This window comes from Plenodomus lingam (assembly GCF_022343315.1).
Source record: "Plenodomus lingam strain CAN1 chromosome Unknown contig_8, whole genome shotgun sequence".
In the NCBI taxonomy this organism is placed as follows: Eukaryota; Fungi; Ascomycota; class Dothideomycetes; order Pleosporales; family Leptosphaeriaceae; genus Plenodomus; species Plenodomus lingam.
The window spans coordinates 808,684-825,486 of NW_027093972.1; the positions used below are offsets into that span (position 1 = coordinate 808,684).

A 16,803-nucleotide genomic window follows, 5' to 3' on the forward strand; every position below is an offset into this window, starting at 1 on the left:
AACGCGAACTCACGTGTGGCACCAATTCACGCCAACTTCCCTTTACCAAGCGACCACGTTGGCTCTTGGGACAAGAATGCTGCATTGGAATGAAACGATAGGACGACAAAACATGGCAAAAATATAGATGCGAAGAGATTTTTTCTTATAATCAAACATCATCTGCCATAAACTGCACATAGCCTTGAACGCCATGTAAAAACCGACAAAGCCAATTCTAAAACTACATAATTAATTCGAAGTGATCAAAAATACGCCAGTTAAAAGTTTGCCCTAAACTCCCCATCCCAATCATCTGATGCCAGAAACGATAACAAGGAGGATATCATCCATAAAGCGCCGTCCAAGCGCCTCTTCATTTTCCCATTGCATACGCTATCGAATGCAGCAACACATTGATCTCTGGCGGCTGCAGCTGCATACAAGAATGCCAGTCCACTCTGATCTGTCATTTCCCCATCACTAGGGTCGTAGTACGCCGTGTCGACGTCTAAACGCTTCGACGCGTTCCTCGTAGAATAATATCTCCCGCACCCGGAGCTTGGGTCCCTTCTGGGAGTCGTGCATGAACGATTCATCGTCGCTTTCAGCCTCTGCCTCGTCGCTCGCTTCGCTTTCTGTTTCTTCGCCGGCGGCGGCAGCTACTCCATCGTCGATGTCGTCATCGTCTTCATCTTCCGTCGCCTCACTCTCGTCATCTGATAGCATGGGATCGTGTGCCACGTAGCCTGACCCGCCTCCGTCAGTGTGCATGCCGTCGTGTCGCAAATCGTAGTTGGATGGTCGGTTCTCTAGAATCTCAAAGCACTTGTTGGACAAACCCATGTAGCAGAGTTCGATTTCTGGCCGTAGATGTACAATGTCCAGGATCTGGTAGGCAAGTTCTCGTGGGTCGATATTACTGCCATGTGCGTGGTCGGCAATGTAGGGGATGTAGAGGGAGCGAATGTGTGGGATGAAGGGGAGACGTTGTAGGAAGTGATGCTATTACGTTCATTAGCCAGATTCGACTGTCACGGTCCATCAAAACTTACCCAATCCTTGTAATCAATCGACACCGCCAGTTCACGCAAGTTGTTCATTCGCCCGCTGGTGATGAAGGTCAATATTTCACGGTTCAGCATCCATCTCCGCCACCTTGAGCTTGTCGTATGCCCATCTGGCCCCTTCTCACCACTATCAATCATCAACTTCTTCAGACTGGCTCGATGTCTTCGCATTGGCCCTCTATATATCGCATCCACCGTTACCGTAGACGAGTAAGATCGGCCTTCTTGTAGGAAGAGGACTTCAAGGCTATTCGGTGCAAGCGTCTCCTTGAGAAAGGATATCAGAGAGGGCGATACTGTGTTCGTGTGTATTCGCTTTAGGTTGAGCTGGTACTCGGATCTTAGGGTATAGGAAGCTTTGAACGCCTTGGATGCGGAGGGTGACCCAGGGTACGCTGATCGCGGAGTATATGTCCTCCGAAGCACCTTCCATAATTGCTCATGATTACTGCAATGTAAAAGAGTCAGGGTCGATAGAATGGTCCAGTCGAATGCCCGACGGAGCACAGACACTGAAAGCGGAACGCGTTCCAGCTCCAGGACTTCCAGCTTGAGTTTGCCGGTAAGCAAAGGCTCTGCAGGATCGCGACCTTTGTCTTGAGCGTTTCTAGCTTCTGTCGAAGGAGGAGGCGAGACTGCCGGTTTCACCGCTGGTTTCTGTGTATTTCCGGACTGCGCAACGTGATCGCCATCATCCGTGTGATGCTCGCTGAAGAGACTGATACCTTCAGTCACAGACGATTCATCCATGGGATTTCCAAAGTGATCGACATCGGGTTCGGCGTCTCGATCGTGCAATGTAAGTGAGGCGATTGATGGCAAAATGGCAGCCGGGGCCTCCTTGACTGGCGCAGCCTCGGGATGCCGCTCTGCGCTGCTGGTCCCGGACTTCTGAGGCTGCGGTTCCTCGGAATGGCGCATATTGTGAATGCGTCCAACGAGAATACCCAACACTCCTCCCAGTCGTTTCTCGCCTATGGAGCAGGATGCGGTGGATATCGTACTGTAGTCGACCTGTTGCAGCCCGTCTCCCTCCCAGACCGTCACCCAGTCCCGTTGTTGTGCGTGAGGTGCTATGCCCACACGCAGCTCTCGTAGCTTTTTCTGCGATCTTGCAATCAAGATGCTCATTTCGTCCAGGTAGGGCAGCTCATCTATATCCAGCACACTCAGGCTCTTCAACGCTGGGATGGCGGAGAAGGTCGGATATTCGACGCGATCGAGTGTGGTCAAACTGCTTGGAGAATAGGATGGAGCGACTACCATGGGTGTTTGCACGGTGCCCAAACCGCTAGGAAGGGTGGTGTTTGGTGGTGGAGGGAGATTCTGATTGTTGAGAATCATGGGAGGCGCAGGCGGGGGAGGCGCATCGATGGTGTTGTCGTGCCAGCGAACCCAGAGGCGCTCCAGACGACATTCCTCTCCGTCGCTACGATGCGCCAGACTCGACAGTGCAAGCCAGACGTCGCGGAGTACGCCTGTAGGCATGTCCCATACAAATGTTTCGAGGTTGATCATGCGGGCGATGGCGAGCGCGACCAGAGTTCCCAGCATCTTGCCGCCCTCTTTGGTGATCATGTACTCCTGCACCCATGCCTGCGGTCCATTGCCGAGGGAGAACTTCTTGGTGAACTGGCCGTAGTAGTTGCCAAAGCGCCGTCGTGGGACCGGGTAGGGGGTGGGAACTTGGGGGATTTGCGAGTTCGACGTTGTTGTTCCTTGGTATCTCAGCCGGGTCTGGTGGGGGAAGCAGTCATCGCCCATGACCAGCGTGGCCAGGCCGTAGGTGAGGGCATCCACGCCAGACCGAGGCTCTGTGTGAGTGCTCTCATCCGGCCAAACGATGTCGAAGCGCGAGTAGATGCATGGAATGGTGAGGCGGTGCAGGGCCGAGTGGCAGAGACAGAGCGAGGTGAGGTCGTTGGTATGTGGTAGCTGTGGTGGAGGCAGAGGAACCCCACGGTCAGCCCATTGCTACGGCGTTGGGAAGAAGGAAGAGGGGCCGGCTTTGTGCGCAGCGCAGTTCCAGCTCGGTTCGTTCCAGTCGCAGTCGGTACTCACCTGCTGTATGATCTCCTTGAGAATATCCACGGGCAGGTCCAGCAGATTCATCGGGCCCTTTGCAGTCGCCTTCTCTTTGCCCTTGAGCGCCGCCGTCTCTGTCGCACTCTCGCCCGGCCGCGGCAGACTCATGGTGTCGCTCGCGGCGGGCGGGCTGGTTCGCAGGCTGCAGGTGTCGAGGTCGCGCTGGGTGGGCGCGACAGTAGTGTGCGCGTCGTCGGCTACCACAGGGGAAAGTGGGCGCGTGGGCTCGTCCATGGCGATGGCGGCGGGCAAGGGTGACGCGGTTCTTGGGGTGCCGGGAGCGGAGGGCGGGGACGAGGGAGGCATGATGGTAGCCAGAGAGTGAACCCTGGTTGAAAAGGTCACGTATAGAGTCTGAGTCTTCGTCTTCAGACTTCAGTTCGACTGCCCGGCCTGTCTGGAGGCATGCAAAGCTCCCCCCCCGGACGAGAGAGCGAGAGCGCGCGAGAGAGGCCAAGCGAGCATACAGCGCATCAGCAGTGTGTGGCTCTTGCGATTGCATGTGCGGTCGCTGGCTTGGGCGGAGTACGGTAATGCGAGCCAAGTGAGTTAGTTGCTGCAACGAACGACGACGTTGGTTCGCATCCGTCCAATCTCACTGCAGGGATGCCCGTGAGTCCGCCTCACGCCTCACGCCTCACGCCTCTCACCCGCCTCCCCCCTCCCTATCTGCCCCCCCACATCCAACTGCTCTACCAACCAGGTCCTCTCCCAACAGAATGCCTGGGAGCACACGAGATTCATCCCAGCTTTACATCATCTCCAATCATAAAGCCGTTTGCAACCCTCTCCCGAACAAGTGATGACATTGCCAATACATGTCCACCCAACAACGCCATCCCATGTATACACCGACTAACTGGGTATCTCCAAGCCTAAACTCCTAGAGACGCCACGCCCCAAAGATATCAAGTACAATGCAAGCATCACCAACATGGACCATCCTTCCACACAGCCTCTAGCCCTCAATTTCTTCGAACAGGCAAACCCGTCTGGCCTCGCTCTGGATCACTCAGCTTGATAATCTTGACACTCGCACTCTGCTTCACATTGTTCATCGACTGTGGCGTGATGAAGATGAACTGTCGGCCAATCGAACGACCGGCCATCTGGATAATCATATTCATACTCCGGTCGCGATTCACGCTGTCCATGAACACGTCAAACTCGTCCAGGCAGCGAATCGGCGAGCCCATGGCCTCCCAAAGGGACAACAAGAAGCAGACGGTCGAGTACGACTTCTCGCCACCAGACAGCGTCTTGGTTTGCCGTCCGTCTCCACTGCGCTCCATGATGTCAGGCTGGACGTGGATATCCAGCAGATACTTGTTGTGGTCGATATTCAGTGTACCTCGGAACTTCCGTTCACTCAGGAGATAGTTGAACGTGACCCGTGCTCGAACAGAGATGCCGGAGCGAAACTGCTTCCACCGCCGCCGTCGAGTATTCAGCGTGTTGATGAGATGCTACTCCAGAGTTAGCATTGGCATGTCTTGAAAGGAATCTGCAAACGTCTTACATTGCGTAGACTCTCAATCTCCTGGATTTCCTTCATCGCATCCTTGTGAATCCGCTTGGCTTCGTTCGCTTTCCGCAGAAGCTCGTCTTGCGATCCGCCAAGCTGCTTCTCCTGATTTCGTCGTGATGCCACCAGTCTGGACAGCGTCTCTGCCAGCGCCTCCGACGTCGCGCCTTCGGGAACGCGCACTCGTTGCGGGCAAACCTTCTCCGCCATGTTGATCGCTTCTTCAACCTTCAATTGCATTGCATCCCTTTCCTTCTCCCAGATCTTCTTATTCTCTTCGGCGGCAGCAACTTGAGCTATAGCTTTGTTCTTCAGCTTCAGCTGGTCTTCACGGTTGCCCTGGAACTTCCGGACCGTCGCATGTGCCTTATTCAATCTAAACTCACATTCGGCGACAAGGCTCTGTGCTTCCTCTAGTTTCTTCTTCATCTCCTTGGCTTCTTCATTAAGTTGATGCTTTTGTACCACCATATCCTCGTATATACCCTCAGCACGCTGTAGCTCGTCTCGTGCGCTAGCCAGCGATTCCTCGAGAACACTGATGTCGGCTGCATCTGGCGCAGCGTCACTCAACTCTGCATCAAGCCGTTCTTGGAGATCCTGGGCGCGTTGGAGTGCGACTTTGAGCCGTCGTTTCTCCACATGATGGTCTTGCACGCGAGCTTTACACTCCCTGACGTGTTTCTGCGCCTTGTCGGATGCTTGTTCAAGATCACGCAACTTTCGTCGAATCTGCTCCAATCGCATTTCATTCTCCCTTATTTGAGCATCTTGATCGACTTGCATGCGCAGAGCGAATCTATATTCATCAATTGGAGAGTCGTTTATGCCCCCGTTGCTTGTATAGTTGATGACACGACCCTTGCGTTTGTCACCGTCCGCAAAAGTGAAGCACATCTTGACGTTCCTCACTCCTGGGCCACGTGCATGCATGAACCGTGAGCCTTCGGTACGACTTTCAATCAAGACAGTCTGTTCGATTGACTGATTGATAATGAACTGGTTACGAACGAGATCATCATCGATCTTGACAGCTCTCATCCACGTTAGCAGATTCCGGTCTTCAGGCTCATTGCGTGAAGTGTCAATAGGGTTTCGTTTGCCAATGAAAATGGGCGAGCTCCAGCCATGCTGTTTCATCAGCCGCGATAGAATGGTGGAATCCGCTTTGCTTGTGACGGCGAAAGCATTCAGGGATTGACCAAATTGCTTTTCCAAGATATAAGCCCACTCCGGCTTGAGTAGTTTGACGTGGCGCCCCAAGGGTCCTACAGGCTTCTCGCGAAAGCTCCGTTCATTCGTAATCGCTTTCAGCAGCCGACTTAGAGCCTGTGGATTCTGGTAGGAATCTATCCAATCTCGCTGGCCACCTTTCAACTTGGTGATTATATTTTGTACGCGCTTCTCCTCATCGCGGGCTTTCCTGACCTCTTGATCGGCTACCTCCTTGTCGGTTTCAGCCGCGCGTAACTTCTCAAGTAACTCTGGAAGAGCTTTATCATGGTCCGAATGTGCGACCCTCGCTTTCTCATGCGCTTGCTTTGCCATTTCAAACTCCCGCACTTTCTCTGCATGCAAGCCATTATCTGCTTCGGCCTGTCGTTGGCGACGCTGCTCAATGTCCACTTCGCACTTTTTTACTGCTTGCGTTTTCAATGTGACGTCGGATCCGGCTTTCCGCTCGTCCGATTGCAGAAGCTTCAACTTCTCTTTCGATTCTTTTAATAGAGCCGCTGCCTCAGCTTCTGCATCCCTTGCAGCAGCGATTTCTGGAGTGAGGTCCGTAACTGTCTGCTGAGCGGCAGACAAGGCCTGTTCAGCACGGTCAAACTCCTGCGAGGCCTTTTCTGCTGAAGCAGTCCTCTCCTGGATGATAGTCTCCACATGTGCTATCTCCCGAACTGCTTTCTCGAGCTCCTCCTCTTCTTCTTGAACGCCCGCCCAGGCTGCTTGGTTAGCAAATTCCGTCTCTTTGGCACGCATCTTCTCCAGACCTTGTGCGAGTCTGGCTTGCTTTTCCAGCTGCTCCATGCGGGTCCTAAGTTCTGCCAAGTCCTCATTCTTCATCGTAGCCTTGGTGTTCATCACTTCCAAGGACTGCTCAATTTGCTGGTAATCCCGGTTGAGAATTTCAAGTTGGGTACCCTGAAGGAAGAATTTGTACTTGTCCTTTGGGGTGGAGTTGTTGAGAAATTGCCGTGCCATATCCTGGGTCAGCACATTCATGGGATTGTCGAGTTGCATAGAGAATGCATCGAGGATGTCTTCCAACTCGGCCTTCTTTGTCGACACGATCTTGCCATTTTGATCCTTCAACTTGAACCCAGAAGTGCCCGATCTGTTGAAGTGGCGTTCAACGGCGATAGACTTGCCGTAAAATGACGGCTTATATGCTAGTGGCCCCTGGTTCTTGATCCAGACTGTCACAACCGAATGGTCTTTACCTTCCTTGATCAAGCTCTTCAGATTTTGCGCCCGGTTTGTTGCCGTTGCCTTTCCACCCAAGCAGATTGTGAGAGCCGTAAGCACTGCGCTCTTGCCGCTACCATTATGACCAATTATGAAGTTGATATTGGGTCCCAGAGGTACTGTCAAGTGCTCGTGACACATGAAATTTATGCATTGAATCTCCTCAATTATCCCGGAATCTGCCGCCACATTCTGCTTATTTGTAGAAGCCTGGAAGTCCCTCTGGACTTGTTGTGTGGCCCAAGCCATTTGTTCCTGCTCCTGAACCTGCTCACGATCGGCAGTAGGGGCATCGCTGTCGCTCGAGGCATCAGATGCCTGCTCATCAGAAGACTCGTCGCTCTCGTTCGGGGTCCGTCGTGGTCGCTTGTTCTACGATCCATCAGCCCTGTTTGCTCAAAACGCAGTCGGATGACCTACATGGCCTGCGCTGCTGGCAGCGTCCACGTCATTAGTGAAGGCGCGATGACGCTTTGCAGACATGACTGCAGCCATATTCGTGAGCCTGCCAACAGGGCGATTAAACAAGGAAATTTGGTGTCGCGCGTGGAGTGAATTTATCAAATGTTACGGGGCATGTTGGTAATTAATTGGACTACCTCTGTTCAGACGCGTCACTTCCCCGCTAAGCCCAAGCGCGGCACGCGAGCACAGCGGACAACCGTCGACCAAAGTAGATGCCAAGCGTATCTCTCACTCTCCAGGTCGACGTAGTAGAACGCTTACAGGTATCAACAGCAAATGACAGACATATGTAACGTCCAACAGACACATACATACAATCTGGATGAGGCATAGACACACGCATTGAGCAAGCTGCCAAGCCCTGGAGAGCAACTCTCTGTAGATCACGTGAGCACGCGTTGGGATAGCGCGACAAGTAGTGACCACATGCGATAATCCGAGCCAATCCCAAGATAATACATAAAACTCTATACTTTTACTTTACACTATGCTACGCAAAATTCGATCAAGCTGCGTCCTGAATCATCCAAAGGGGGTATACTCAAAGTCCAGACATCACCGCATGTTTTCGCTATATGCACGGTGCTCGTTGACTAGACTACGCCTACTATGCAAAACTGGCTCTTTCTGAATCCAATATCCTGGCTGCTGGGTATTTACATGACAGTCTAGATGTATCATTAGCATGCGTTCGATTCTGGCAAGGGAACATGTACATACACAATCGCTATCTTTGGGCGCCTGGCCGATGCCCATTTCATCGAACGTCTTCGGACCTTTGCCTGGCGTAGAGGAAGCAGATGATGGAGCTGCCGGCTTCGCGGGCTGAGCTGGTGTAGAGGGTTTGCCTGACTGGGCAGGCGCTGGTTTAGGAGCCGGTTGCTGTTGCTGTTGCAAGGTCTGTACTCTGTTGGGCTTTGGCGCAGAGTCGTAGCCAGATTGACGACCGGCTGAGCCTGGTCTCGAAGAGGGCGATGGCCGATCCATTCGTGAGGACGTCCTGCTTTCTTGACCGGGCTGTACAGTCGAAGGCCGCGTATGTTGCCGTGGCTCCAGCGGCGCAACATAACCAATGTCAGGCAGTGTCGGCTGTTTGTTCGGTTGCTTTTGCAGCTTATGCCTTCCAGATTCAGGTGCACTGAAGCCAATATCGGGAGGCTGCGTTGTAGATGGACGATTCTGTGGTTCAGGACGCTGCGCACTGGGTCCACCAGGCTGTCGGTAGCCGGCTGCTCCAACTGGTGGTAGAAGCGCCCCACGGCCACCGCTGGACATACGCCCCCCTCTTCCAGGACCCATACTATCAACACTAGTATGAGGACGCATGGGTAGCGGGCCCATATCAGCGCCAGGTCGAGGTCCGCCACGGCCGTACGGGTCGTTGGGAGGGAATATCTGGGGATTAATGCTGAAGGCTGATGACGAAGAGGACGAAGGGGGACGGACGCTCGCGGCTCGCAGCTCAGGGGCAAATCCACCAGCCATAACAGGTCGCTGTGGAGCAATTCGCGGAGGTCCATTGTCCATAGGATACGGTGCTGCCGAAACAGGGCGCTCGTAAGGTGCAGACGACATTGATGGATTACCAAGTACTGGAGGTTGATCAGAGATGGGATAAGGAGTCGTTGAATCACCACGGCCTGGGAACCGGCCTCCTGGTGTAGTAGGCGAGGCATTCGATCCGTAGTCTGAAGGAGTGGTATCGTTGATTGAAGCCAGCGTCGGCACTTGGGGTTTCTGAAGCCTCGCCGGCCGCTGCCCTCGCATCGAACCGTGCTTTGACTTGATCATGCCAATTGCAACTTTTTCGTGGTCCTTTTTTGAAAGAGTGCGTGACAGCTTGGAAATACTCTCTATGCGCGCGGACGCATCCTTGTTGCCGTTCTTCTCAGCCTTCTCATACCACTCCAATGCTTTTTCGATATTCACTGGAGTGTTCATGCCGATCTCGTTGAAGTAGCCCATGGCGAACTCGGCTGTAGCGAGACCCGCAGTGGCTGCTCGCAGTGCGTACTGGTAGGCCAACTCCTCATTCTTTGGAAATTCACCTTCGTGACCACACAAAAACCACTTGCTAATGGCCATATCTGCCTCTGGTTCGCCTTGTCGAGACGCGAGCGCGTTGTAATGGAGCGAGAGTGTGGGGTTGAACTCACAACCCAAGCTGCAGAGTTCGTACGCGGACCCCATCTTCAGCTGAGCTTTCGCGAAACCAAGGTAGGCAGCCTTCTCAATGTTCTGTCTTGCAGCTTTCTCGTCGTAGGGCAGGTATACTTCTGGAACATTGATTTGGGGTAGCTCTCTCGCTTGAAGCATACCGAGGACGTATGCGCCCTGGGGAGCGTTCTCGTCTGCAGTGGCCGCGGCTTGTCGTATGAGCTGAACGCCTTTTGCGAAATCCTGCAGCTGTCCATGTTGACCAAGCAAAGTCATCATGCCCAAGCGGTAGTTGGATGCCGAGTCGCCCTGCTCTGCGCCGGCCTTGTAATTCTGCAAAGCCTTGATGGGGTCGTTCGACTGCTCGAATTGCATTCCCATGCGGTACTCTGCTCTCGCATAGCCCTTTGCTGCGGCGCGCGAGTAGCAGCGAAACGCCTCTTTCTTGTCGACGCGCATGCCGAATTTCCCAAATTCGAGCCACATGCCCCTCATGAAGGTGGCTTTGGGGTGACCCTGGTCTGCCAGGAAAGTCACCACATTCATCGCATCGACGCGCAGCTGGTGCTCGACCTGCGGCGTCGCTGGCCTCGCGCCTTGGATCTCAGCGATTCGCTGTTCGTGCAACTGCGCGGCGTCGACGTACTGCAGCGCATCCTGCGCCCAGGCCAGCTGCATCTCCGGGTCATTGGAGTTGAGCACCGGCAGCCGGGCATTCTCCAAAACAGCCTCCTTTTCATCGTCCGAGGGAGGCACATTGGGCGGCTTGTTTGTGAGCTTGGGGAAGGGCGAGAAGTTGGGGGTCTCGTGTTGTTGCGCAAACTGATTGTAGTCGTGCGACGGTCCTTGTTGCTGTACCGATTGCGGCGGTACATTGGGCGGCTGGCGGAAGGCGGAGGAGATGCTGGGGTGTCGGGACGGCTGCTGCTGTTCGGGCGCGGGCAATTCGTGGGAGTAGCTTGAGTGTCGCGCCGGGAGGGCTTGCGACTGCTGGTCGTAGCCCTGGGTGGGCGACATGGTGCCGTTCATGCTGCGAGGGCCGTTGGCTTCCAGCTCGAGGTGGGCGAGATTGTCCTGCATGTTCTCGGGCACTTCGGGCATTATGCTACGGCGCAAGAGCCTACGTCAGTTGCAATTTCAGGCGCGCACTTTACTTTGGGCTAGGACGAACCGCTGGGGCGCTGGCGAGATGACCTCCGGCGAGCGACCGGGCATGTAGTAGTCATCGAAGCCTGGATTATACAAGCAGCCAGGTCAGTCAAGGAGGCCTCCGGCGCGCTGCGAACATGGATTCTTACCGCCAGGCACAAAGGTGGCCCCCAGTTGTGGATGGCCTGGGGGGTAGCTCATCGCGGCCTTTTTTTAGGAGTGGGGGAGGGGGTGGAGGATGAAGGGGGTGGAGGATGAAGAGGGTGGTTTTAGTTCCTATGAGAACTGGACATCTGCCGTCAGCCTTTGTCTAGGAGGAAGGGCTTCGCATGCAGCCTCCAGTCTCGCAAGTAAAGCGCGGTCTGAGAAGCGCTCACGAAGGCTGCTGGGGCTGGCTACCATGACGCGCGCATCAAGTATAGGGTATAGGGTGTAGGGCGACGAGCATACCTTGACCCTTTAGAGTGGGGTACCCGTACCGCGGTACTCAACCGACCCTTGAGTCGCCGCTTCGAAAGGCCCAGTGCGACGACCACCTCTTTTCTGCCGAACTCCTGCGTGCTTCGTCTGCTTCACGAGGGCGTGGTAGGTACTCGCCCAAGGCACGTTGTCGTATGCGAGCGGAAAGAAGAAGAAACAAGTCGCCAAAACAAGACCAATACGCAAGGTAGCACGGTAGTCAACTGTCAGAGACGTCGGCGAAGGCTCCAGGGAGCTCGAGGGCCAAACGACCAAGACCAAGACCAAGGTAGAGACACAGTAGTACGGAGCCTTGTACGTTGTCGTCGAGAAACACCACTCGTTGAGGCTGGCTGTTTGCTATGGAGACAGAGGCCGAAGTGTTTGAGCTTGAGCGGCTGGTCGTGAAGGGCGGGTTGTTTGTAGATTATGTCGAGACCCCACCTAAGCTTCTCGAGCTGGACACATGCAAGCTTTCAGGGAACAGGGCGAAGGAGGACGGTCATGTGTGACCACAATGACTGTTGACATTGCCGTGTGCCCCGAGATTGCCTTATGATGCTATATATACCATGTCAGAGTCTGCTTGCGTGCGCGTCGAAATCAAAGTTAGTTGTTTTGGTGCGGCGCACGACCGTTGCTGCGCCCTTGGATGCTGAGAGGCTGTGCTGGGTAGGTACCGTTGTCGCCGTGGGCCTCCGCCCCCGGATGAGAATAACATGGCACGTTTCACACCATCCTAGCCTATCAAACACAGAATCCAGATTGCGAACTGCAGCGTGGAGAGCTCGAGGAAGACCAAGTGCCGTGGACGCTGCGAGTGCATAGGTCAGGCTCAACGTAGCTTGGGCTCGTACTATATACAGACGCACCACAACTTTGAACTTCCCGACCAAGCCAACTACCCAACATGCACACATGGTGAAAGTGGGCCATTCGGAGAGACATGCGGTGGTCCAACATGGCTTTGCATCTTGCATCCCACTACACAGCTGTCACTTCCAAAGACAGTAACAAAATCCAAGTACACACTCGCGTAAAACCATCCGACCGCTTACGCGCCATCGCTCTGCACTCACTACTCAACAAGCGCTTTGAAGTATGCCAATAGAATCAAGATATCAGCATGGCAGACGAAGCAGAATCGCATCACCCGGGTGAGAGTCTAGTGCACCATGACATCGGCGCCTTGCTGCTGTACAGCATCGGACTTTTGCTGGGTCGGCTTGCCGTTGGCGGCGCTTGTTTCGGCGTCATCCATCTCCATCTCGTCGTCGCCCCCTTCACCCTCCTCGCCTTCCTCTTCTTCATCATCCCCTTCTGAATCCTCAATGTCGATTTCCTCACTGCCCGCCTCGGATTCAGCGTCCTCATCGTTTGCGGGGCCTGCCGTATCGTCGGCGCCAGCCATGGCAGCATCTTCACCCTCGACAACGGCACCCTCAGCCTCTTCCTCCTCCTCTTCTTCCTCGATGCCGTACTGGTCGCCGTCTGCTGTCAAGTCGGCCTCGGGCTGCTCAGGGGGGAACTCGGGGGGTGCCGACTCATCAGAGTCCCTGCTTAGTTTAGTTCATGCAATGCGAACGTAGAACATGGCCAACTCATACCACTTGATGGCGAAACGTGTCACACGCGGCTTCTCCGCCAGAATCTGCCTTTGGACCTTCTCAATGACGGGCTTTGTGGGAGGATCTAGTGCCAGCGCTTCATCTGTATACTCGTTGTTTACATAGTAGCCGACGCGTACGAATTCGCGGTCTTCGTAGCTGCAACTCAGCAGAATGACGGTGACGCCGATGATCTCGCTGTTTGGGATGCGTGATAGGTCAGGGGGATCGGCGCGGAAGACGAATTTGTTTATGCCGATTGGCAGAGGGCCAACAAGGACAGAATCAAGCTCCTGGTCATATTCATGTCTGCTGTGTGTTAGGTACGGTCCATCTCGGCTGTTCCGCCAGACGTGGGAGTGTCGAGGGAGGGAGGGGCACTCACGAAGTCGCCGAACCAACATAAGTCAATTTCCACTCGAGATCTGACTGGAGTTAGTACTGATTGCCAGTCATCGCATGTAGACTCTTGTACCTTTTTGCAGCTGTTCTAGGCACTCAAAGGTAATCTCGAATTCGTAGGGCTCGTCGAAACGGGCGGGGTTGTTCTTGACCTCGACGCCGAGGAGCGAGACAACAGACATGATGTCGAAGTTTTGTTGTGTGAGGGTTGGGTGAGTGAAAGGTGGAAGTGGATGGGAAGGTGGGCAAGACTTTGTGAAGAACGTTGATTGCTCAGGCCTTGTGGTGAAGGTGAACAGTTAGCGAGACCGGTGTTTGTTATGAAAGCGGTGAGGACGTGCGTTTAGAGAGAAATCGCGGCGGCAACTATCGAACAACCTAGCCCTAGCTATCGCGGGTCGCGTACCGGTACAATAACGTGATCCACCACCGAGCGCCCACCCCCACCGAGCGCCCACCAACACCAAAATCACCAAATTTTCAACACTAAATTTCTTAACAACTATAGCACCTATTAACAACGCGCTTGCAGCAATTAAATCCTTAACTCTTAGAGAAGATTTTACATACTTAGAAATAGTAGAAAAGTATAGTTGCTTGTAGTTAACCTTATCTAGATACTACTAGAAAATTTAGCAGGCGTGTACTACTACTCTACTAAATAATTAAATACTTAATACTATATAAGAAAGTAAGCTTATAAAGTATATTAAAGAGCTTTATAGGTAAGGATTACCCCCTATATAGACTATTATTTAAAATTTTATAACTAAAATAATAGGGAATCTAGTAGGTAAAAATTAGGTATAGCGCTTTATTAACTACTATAATATTAATCTTATCTCCTATTAGGCTACTAGGCTTAATTATAACTACTTTAAAGCTAATTCTACCTTTAAGTATAGCTTATACTTTAAGCTTTTATACTAAAAAATAAAGTAATATAATATTAAAAGTTAGTATATCTATAATATAGATAAGAAGGGTTTTCTTATTAGAGTACTATTAAAAACTAAATATATATTTAATAAGAGCGCCTATAAGTAAAGAAAGATTAGAGCTATACTCTAGGATAGTAATAGGGAGTGAATTACTACTATAGCTTATATATGCGCTAATAGTACTACTCTTACCCTTACTCTTATTTATTAGTCCTAATCTAGAGCTCTATAGAATACCTAGTTATAAGATTTTAACCTATTATAATACTAAACTTTCTTTGCAGGATTATTAAGTAGGTAGATAAGCTACACCCTAGGGGTATCCTAGCTTAAGAAGGTATTTAATTATAAGATAAAAGCTAAAGCTTATACTTTATACTAGCTCCTTATCTTTAATAGCTATAGATCTTATATAATAATAGAGTTTATTAAGTACTATAATAAATATAAGATCCTACTTATAATATATCCCCCTTATAGCACTTATACCCTTTAGCTATTTAATATTATAGTATTTGCTCCCTTTATAGCTTTATATAAAGCTTAACTATCTAGTTTTCTAGATAGCTCCTAAGGGCTTATAAGTATTACTAAGAGGGATTTCTACTAGTTATTTAATACTATATAGAGTAATACCTTTAAGGAAAAGCTAATATTAATAGCTTTTAAAGTAATAGGTATCTTACTACTTAACCCTAATATTATCCTTTTAAGGTTTAAAGCACCTATAAATAATAGTAACTAGCCTTCTTTAAGTAATAGTATAACCTTAATATTAAGTATAAGTAATTAGAGAAAGATAGAGTAGTTACTCTATAATACTATAATTAATATCTATAATAAATAGTTAAAGAAGCTTAGCTAGATAATCTATACTATATTAGTAAGAAATACTCTACTTAACTACAAAAATAAACACCTAAGGGCTGCCCTAGCTAATAAGAAGAAGTGTAGGAAGCGTAGTAAACCTCTATTATTACCTCCTAATAATAATTATAGTAGTAGTGCCTAATTTATTTTACTATTAAAGGTAGAGTAAGTGTTTAAGCTTTAGGAGTAAAAGAACCTTAAAGAATAGGAGCTATAATACTAAAAAAGTAAGGTAATTAAGCTTTATAAGTAATAGAAGCTTGCTAAAGCTTAACTTATAAAGGAGTGTTACCTAAATTAAGTAATTACTAAGAAGGAGTAAGAAGAGAAAGCTACCTAAAAAGCTACTACACGTAATAAGTAGAAAACTACTAAGTAACTAGAAAAGTAACTCTAAAATAATATTAAAATATCCTAAATAGGTAAGAGGCAAATCCTTAAGCCTCCTACTATTATACTAGCTAAGGTAGTTAATAAGGAGCTAGTAGAAGAGGATATAGTAGTAGAGGCAACTTTATAGCGTGGGCGCCTAATTAGACCCCCTAAAAAGCTGCTTATATAATCTAAAATATTTAATCTACTCTAATAGATCTAATAATTATAACTCTAAGAAATCTTATAATAATAGCTATTGTGGGTGGCGCAATATCCTTATTTAGTGGGTGGTGGATTTTGGTGTTGGTGGGCGCTCGGTGGGGGTGGGCGCTCGGTGGTGGATCACGTTAATAGTCGACAGTCCACACGTGCCCAGGCGATGCGCGACGCGTTCTGGGGGTGTGTTGTACTACATACTCCCGGCCTTACACTGGCACTTGCCAAAGGGGATTTGAGGGCGAGACATCCAACAGAACTCCAAGTGCTGCCTGCCATGTGCCGCATTTTCCTTGTCATGGCTTTCTCTCCAGTATTCTTGGTGTTGGCGGGGTCTCATCTCATGTCGAATCCCAACAACCACCGACGTCGACTTAGAACAACAACAACAGCAGCAACAGCAACAGCAACAGCAACATACTATAACTTACTATTGAGTTCATGAACCTCTTGCAAAAAAAACAGCCACAGGTTCTCTCAACATCAACAGTCACTGCAAGGAGAAACAACCCCATACATGCTCAAAAATAACCTGTCCTCCAATAGGACCGAAGAACGGTCATGATGTCAATGCTGACTAAGCTTCCTCCCGAGGTCTTTTCCACCAAAAACTCTTGACAACATGCGGCCCGTCTTCTGGAGATTGACTAACCAAGTGATTGACGAGGCTAGCGTGACTTTGTCAGTCTTGAGAACACTGCTCCACTGGCGTTGCTTCAGCATCGCAGCAGCAGTAGCATCATCATCATCATCATCATCATCATCATCATCATCGTCGTCATGCTCTCGTACAAACGGAAGTTCTGAGCATGGATCCCATCTCCTGTTGCTAGAACATACTTCAATGTTTCAACTTTCTATCGTACAGTAACCATACCATACCTGGTCGCCTACCGGCATTCCGTTATCCCCAAAAAGCCATTACTAACCTCGCTTTCCATCTCCCTAGCCCAGCACCACAAAGATCGCTCTCAGTGGTACTCAAAAAGGAAACCATGTAAGTGGCAGTGCAACATTCTAGGTCTGTTACGTAG

At 50.8% G+C, this 16,803-nt stretch overlaps 5 protein-coding genes across 5 annotated transcripts; all 5 read right to left on the reverse strand.

Annotated features, from left to right (window-relative positions):
* Window positions 1-462: 462 nt before the first annotated feature.
* Window positions 463-3,440, reverse strand: IAQ61_010328 (uncharacterized protein; the record flags this gene model as incomplete). The annotated part of the gene is made up of 3 exons (XM_003841662.2): window positions 463-984; window positions 1,035-2,984; window positions 3,111-3,440. The coding sequence occupies 3 exons, from the start codon at window positions 3,438-3,440 to the stop codon at window positions 463-465; spliced, it is 2,802 nt and encodes a 933-aa protein (XP_003841710.2).
* A 381-nt stretch (window positions 3,441-3,821) lies between these two features.
* Window positions 3,822-7,735, reverse strand: IAQ61_010329 (uncharacterized protein). Its single transcript, XM_003841663.2, has 3 exons — window positions 7,549-7,735; window positions 4,654-7,500; window positions 3,822-4,600 (listed from the first exon to the last, which is right to left on the reverse strand). The coding sequence occupies exons 1-3, from the start codon at window positions 7,621-7,623 to the stop codon at window positions 4,100-4,102; spliced, it is 3,423 nt and encodes a 1,140-aa protein (XP_003841711.1). The 5' UTR covers window positions 7,624-7,735; the 3' UTR covers window positions 3,822-4,099.
* Window positions 7,736-8,249: 514 nt separating this feature from the next.
* On the reverse strand, window positions 8,250-11,100 carry IAQ61_010330 (uncharacterized protein; the record flags this gene model as incomplete). The annotated part of the gene is made up of 4 exons (XM_066098747.1): window positions 8,250-8,261; window positions 8,314-10,855; window positions 10,922-10,982; window positions 11,049-11,100. 4 exons carry the CDS (start codon window positions 11,098-11,100, stop codon window positions 8,250-8,252), a joined length of 2,667 nt encoding a protein of 888 aa, XP_065951292.1.
* Window positions 11,101-12,523: 1,423 nt separating this feature from the next.
* Window positions 12,524-13,549, reverse strand: ASF1 (Histone chaperone asf1; the record flags this gene model as incomplete). The annotated part of the gene is made up of 4 exons (XM_003841666.1): window positions 12,524-12,914; window positions 12,966-13,274; window positions 13,351-13,390; window positions 13,441-13,549. The coding sequence occupies 4 exons, from the start codon at window positions 13,547-13,549 to the stop codon at window positions 12,524-12,526; spliced, it is 849 nt and encodes a 282-aa protein (XP_003841714.1).
* Window positions 13,550-16,336: 2,787 nt separating this feature from the next.
* On the reverse strand, window positions 16,337-16,710 carry IAQ61_010332 (uncharacterized protein; the record flags this gene model as incomplete). Its single annotated transcript, XM_066098748.1, has 2 exons — window positions 16,337-16,592; window positions 16,664-16,710. The coding sequence occupies 2 exons, from the start codon at window positions 16,708-16,710 to the stop codon at window positions 16,337-16,339; spliced, it is 303 nt and encodes a 100-aa protein (XP_065951293.1).
* Between the last annotated feature and the right edge of the window lie 93 nt (window positions 16,711-16,803).

What these genes read in the sequence shown, in the direction of transcription:
- IAQ61_010329 (XM_003841663.2), bottom strand. Translation starts at nt 7,623, where the DNA reads ATGGCTGCAGTCATGTCTGCAAAGCGTCATCGCGCCTTCACTAATGAC. An exon ending in CTGCCAGCAGCGCAGGCCAT is followed by an intron (nt 7,501 to 7,548) that starts GTAGGTCATCCG and finishes GATGGATCGTAG; the next exon opens with AACAAGCGACCACGACGGAC. An exon ending in AGATTGAGAGTCTACGCAAT is followed by an intron (nt 4,601 to 4,653) that starts GTAAGACGTTTG and finishes ACTCTGGAGTAG; the next exon opens with CATCTCATCAACACGCTGAA.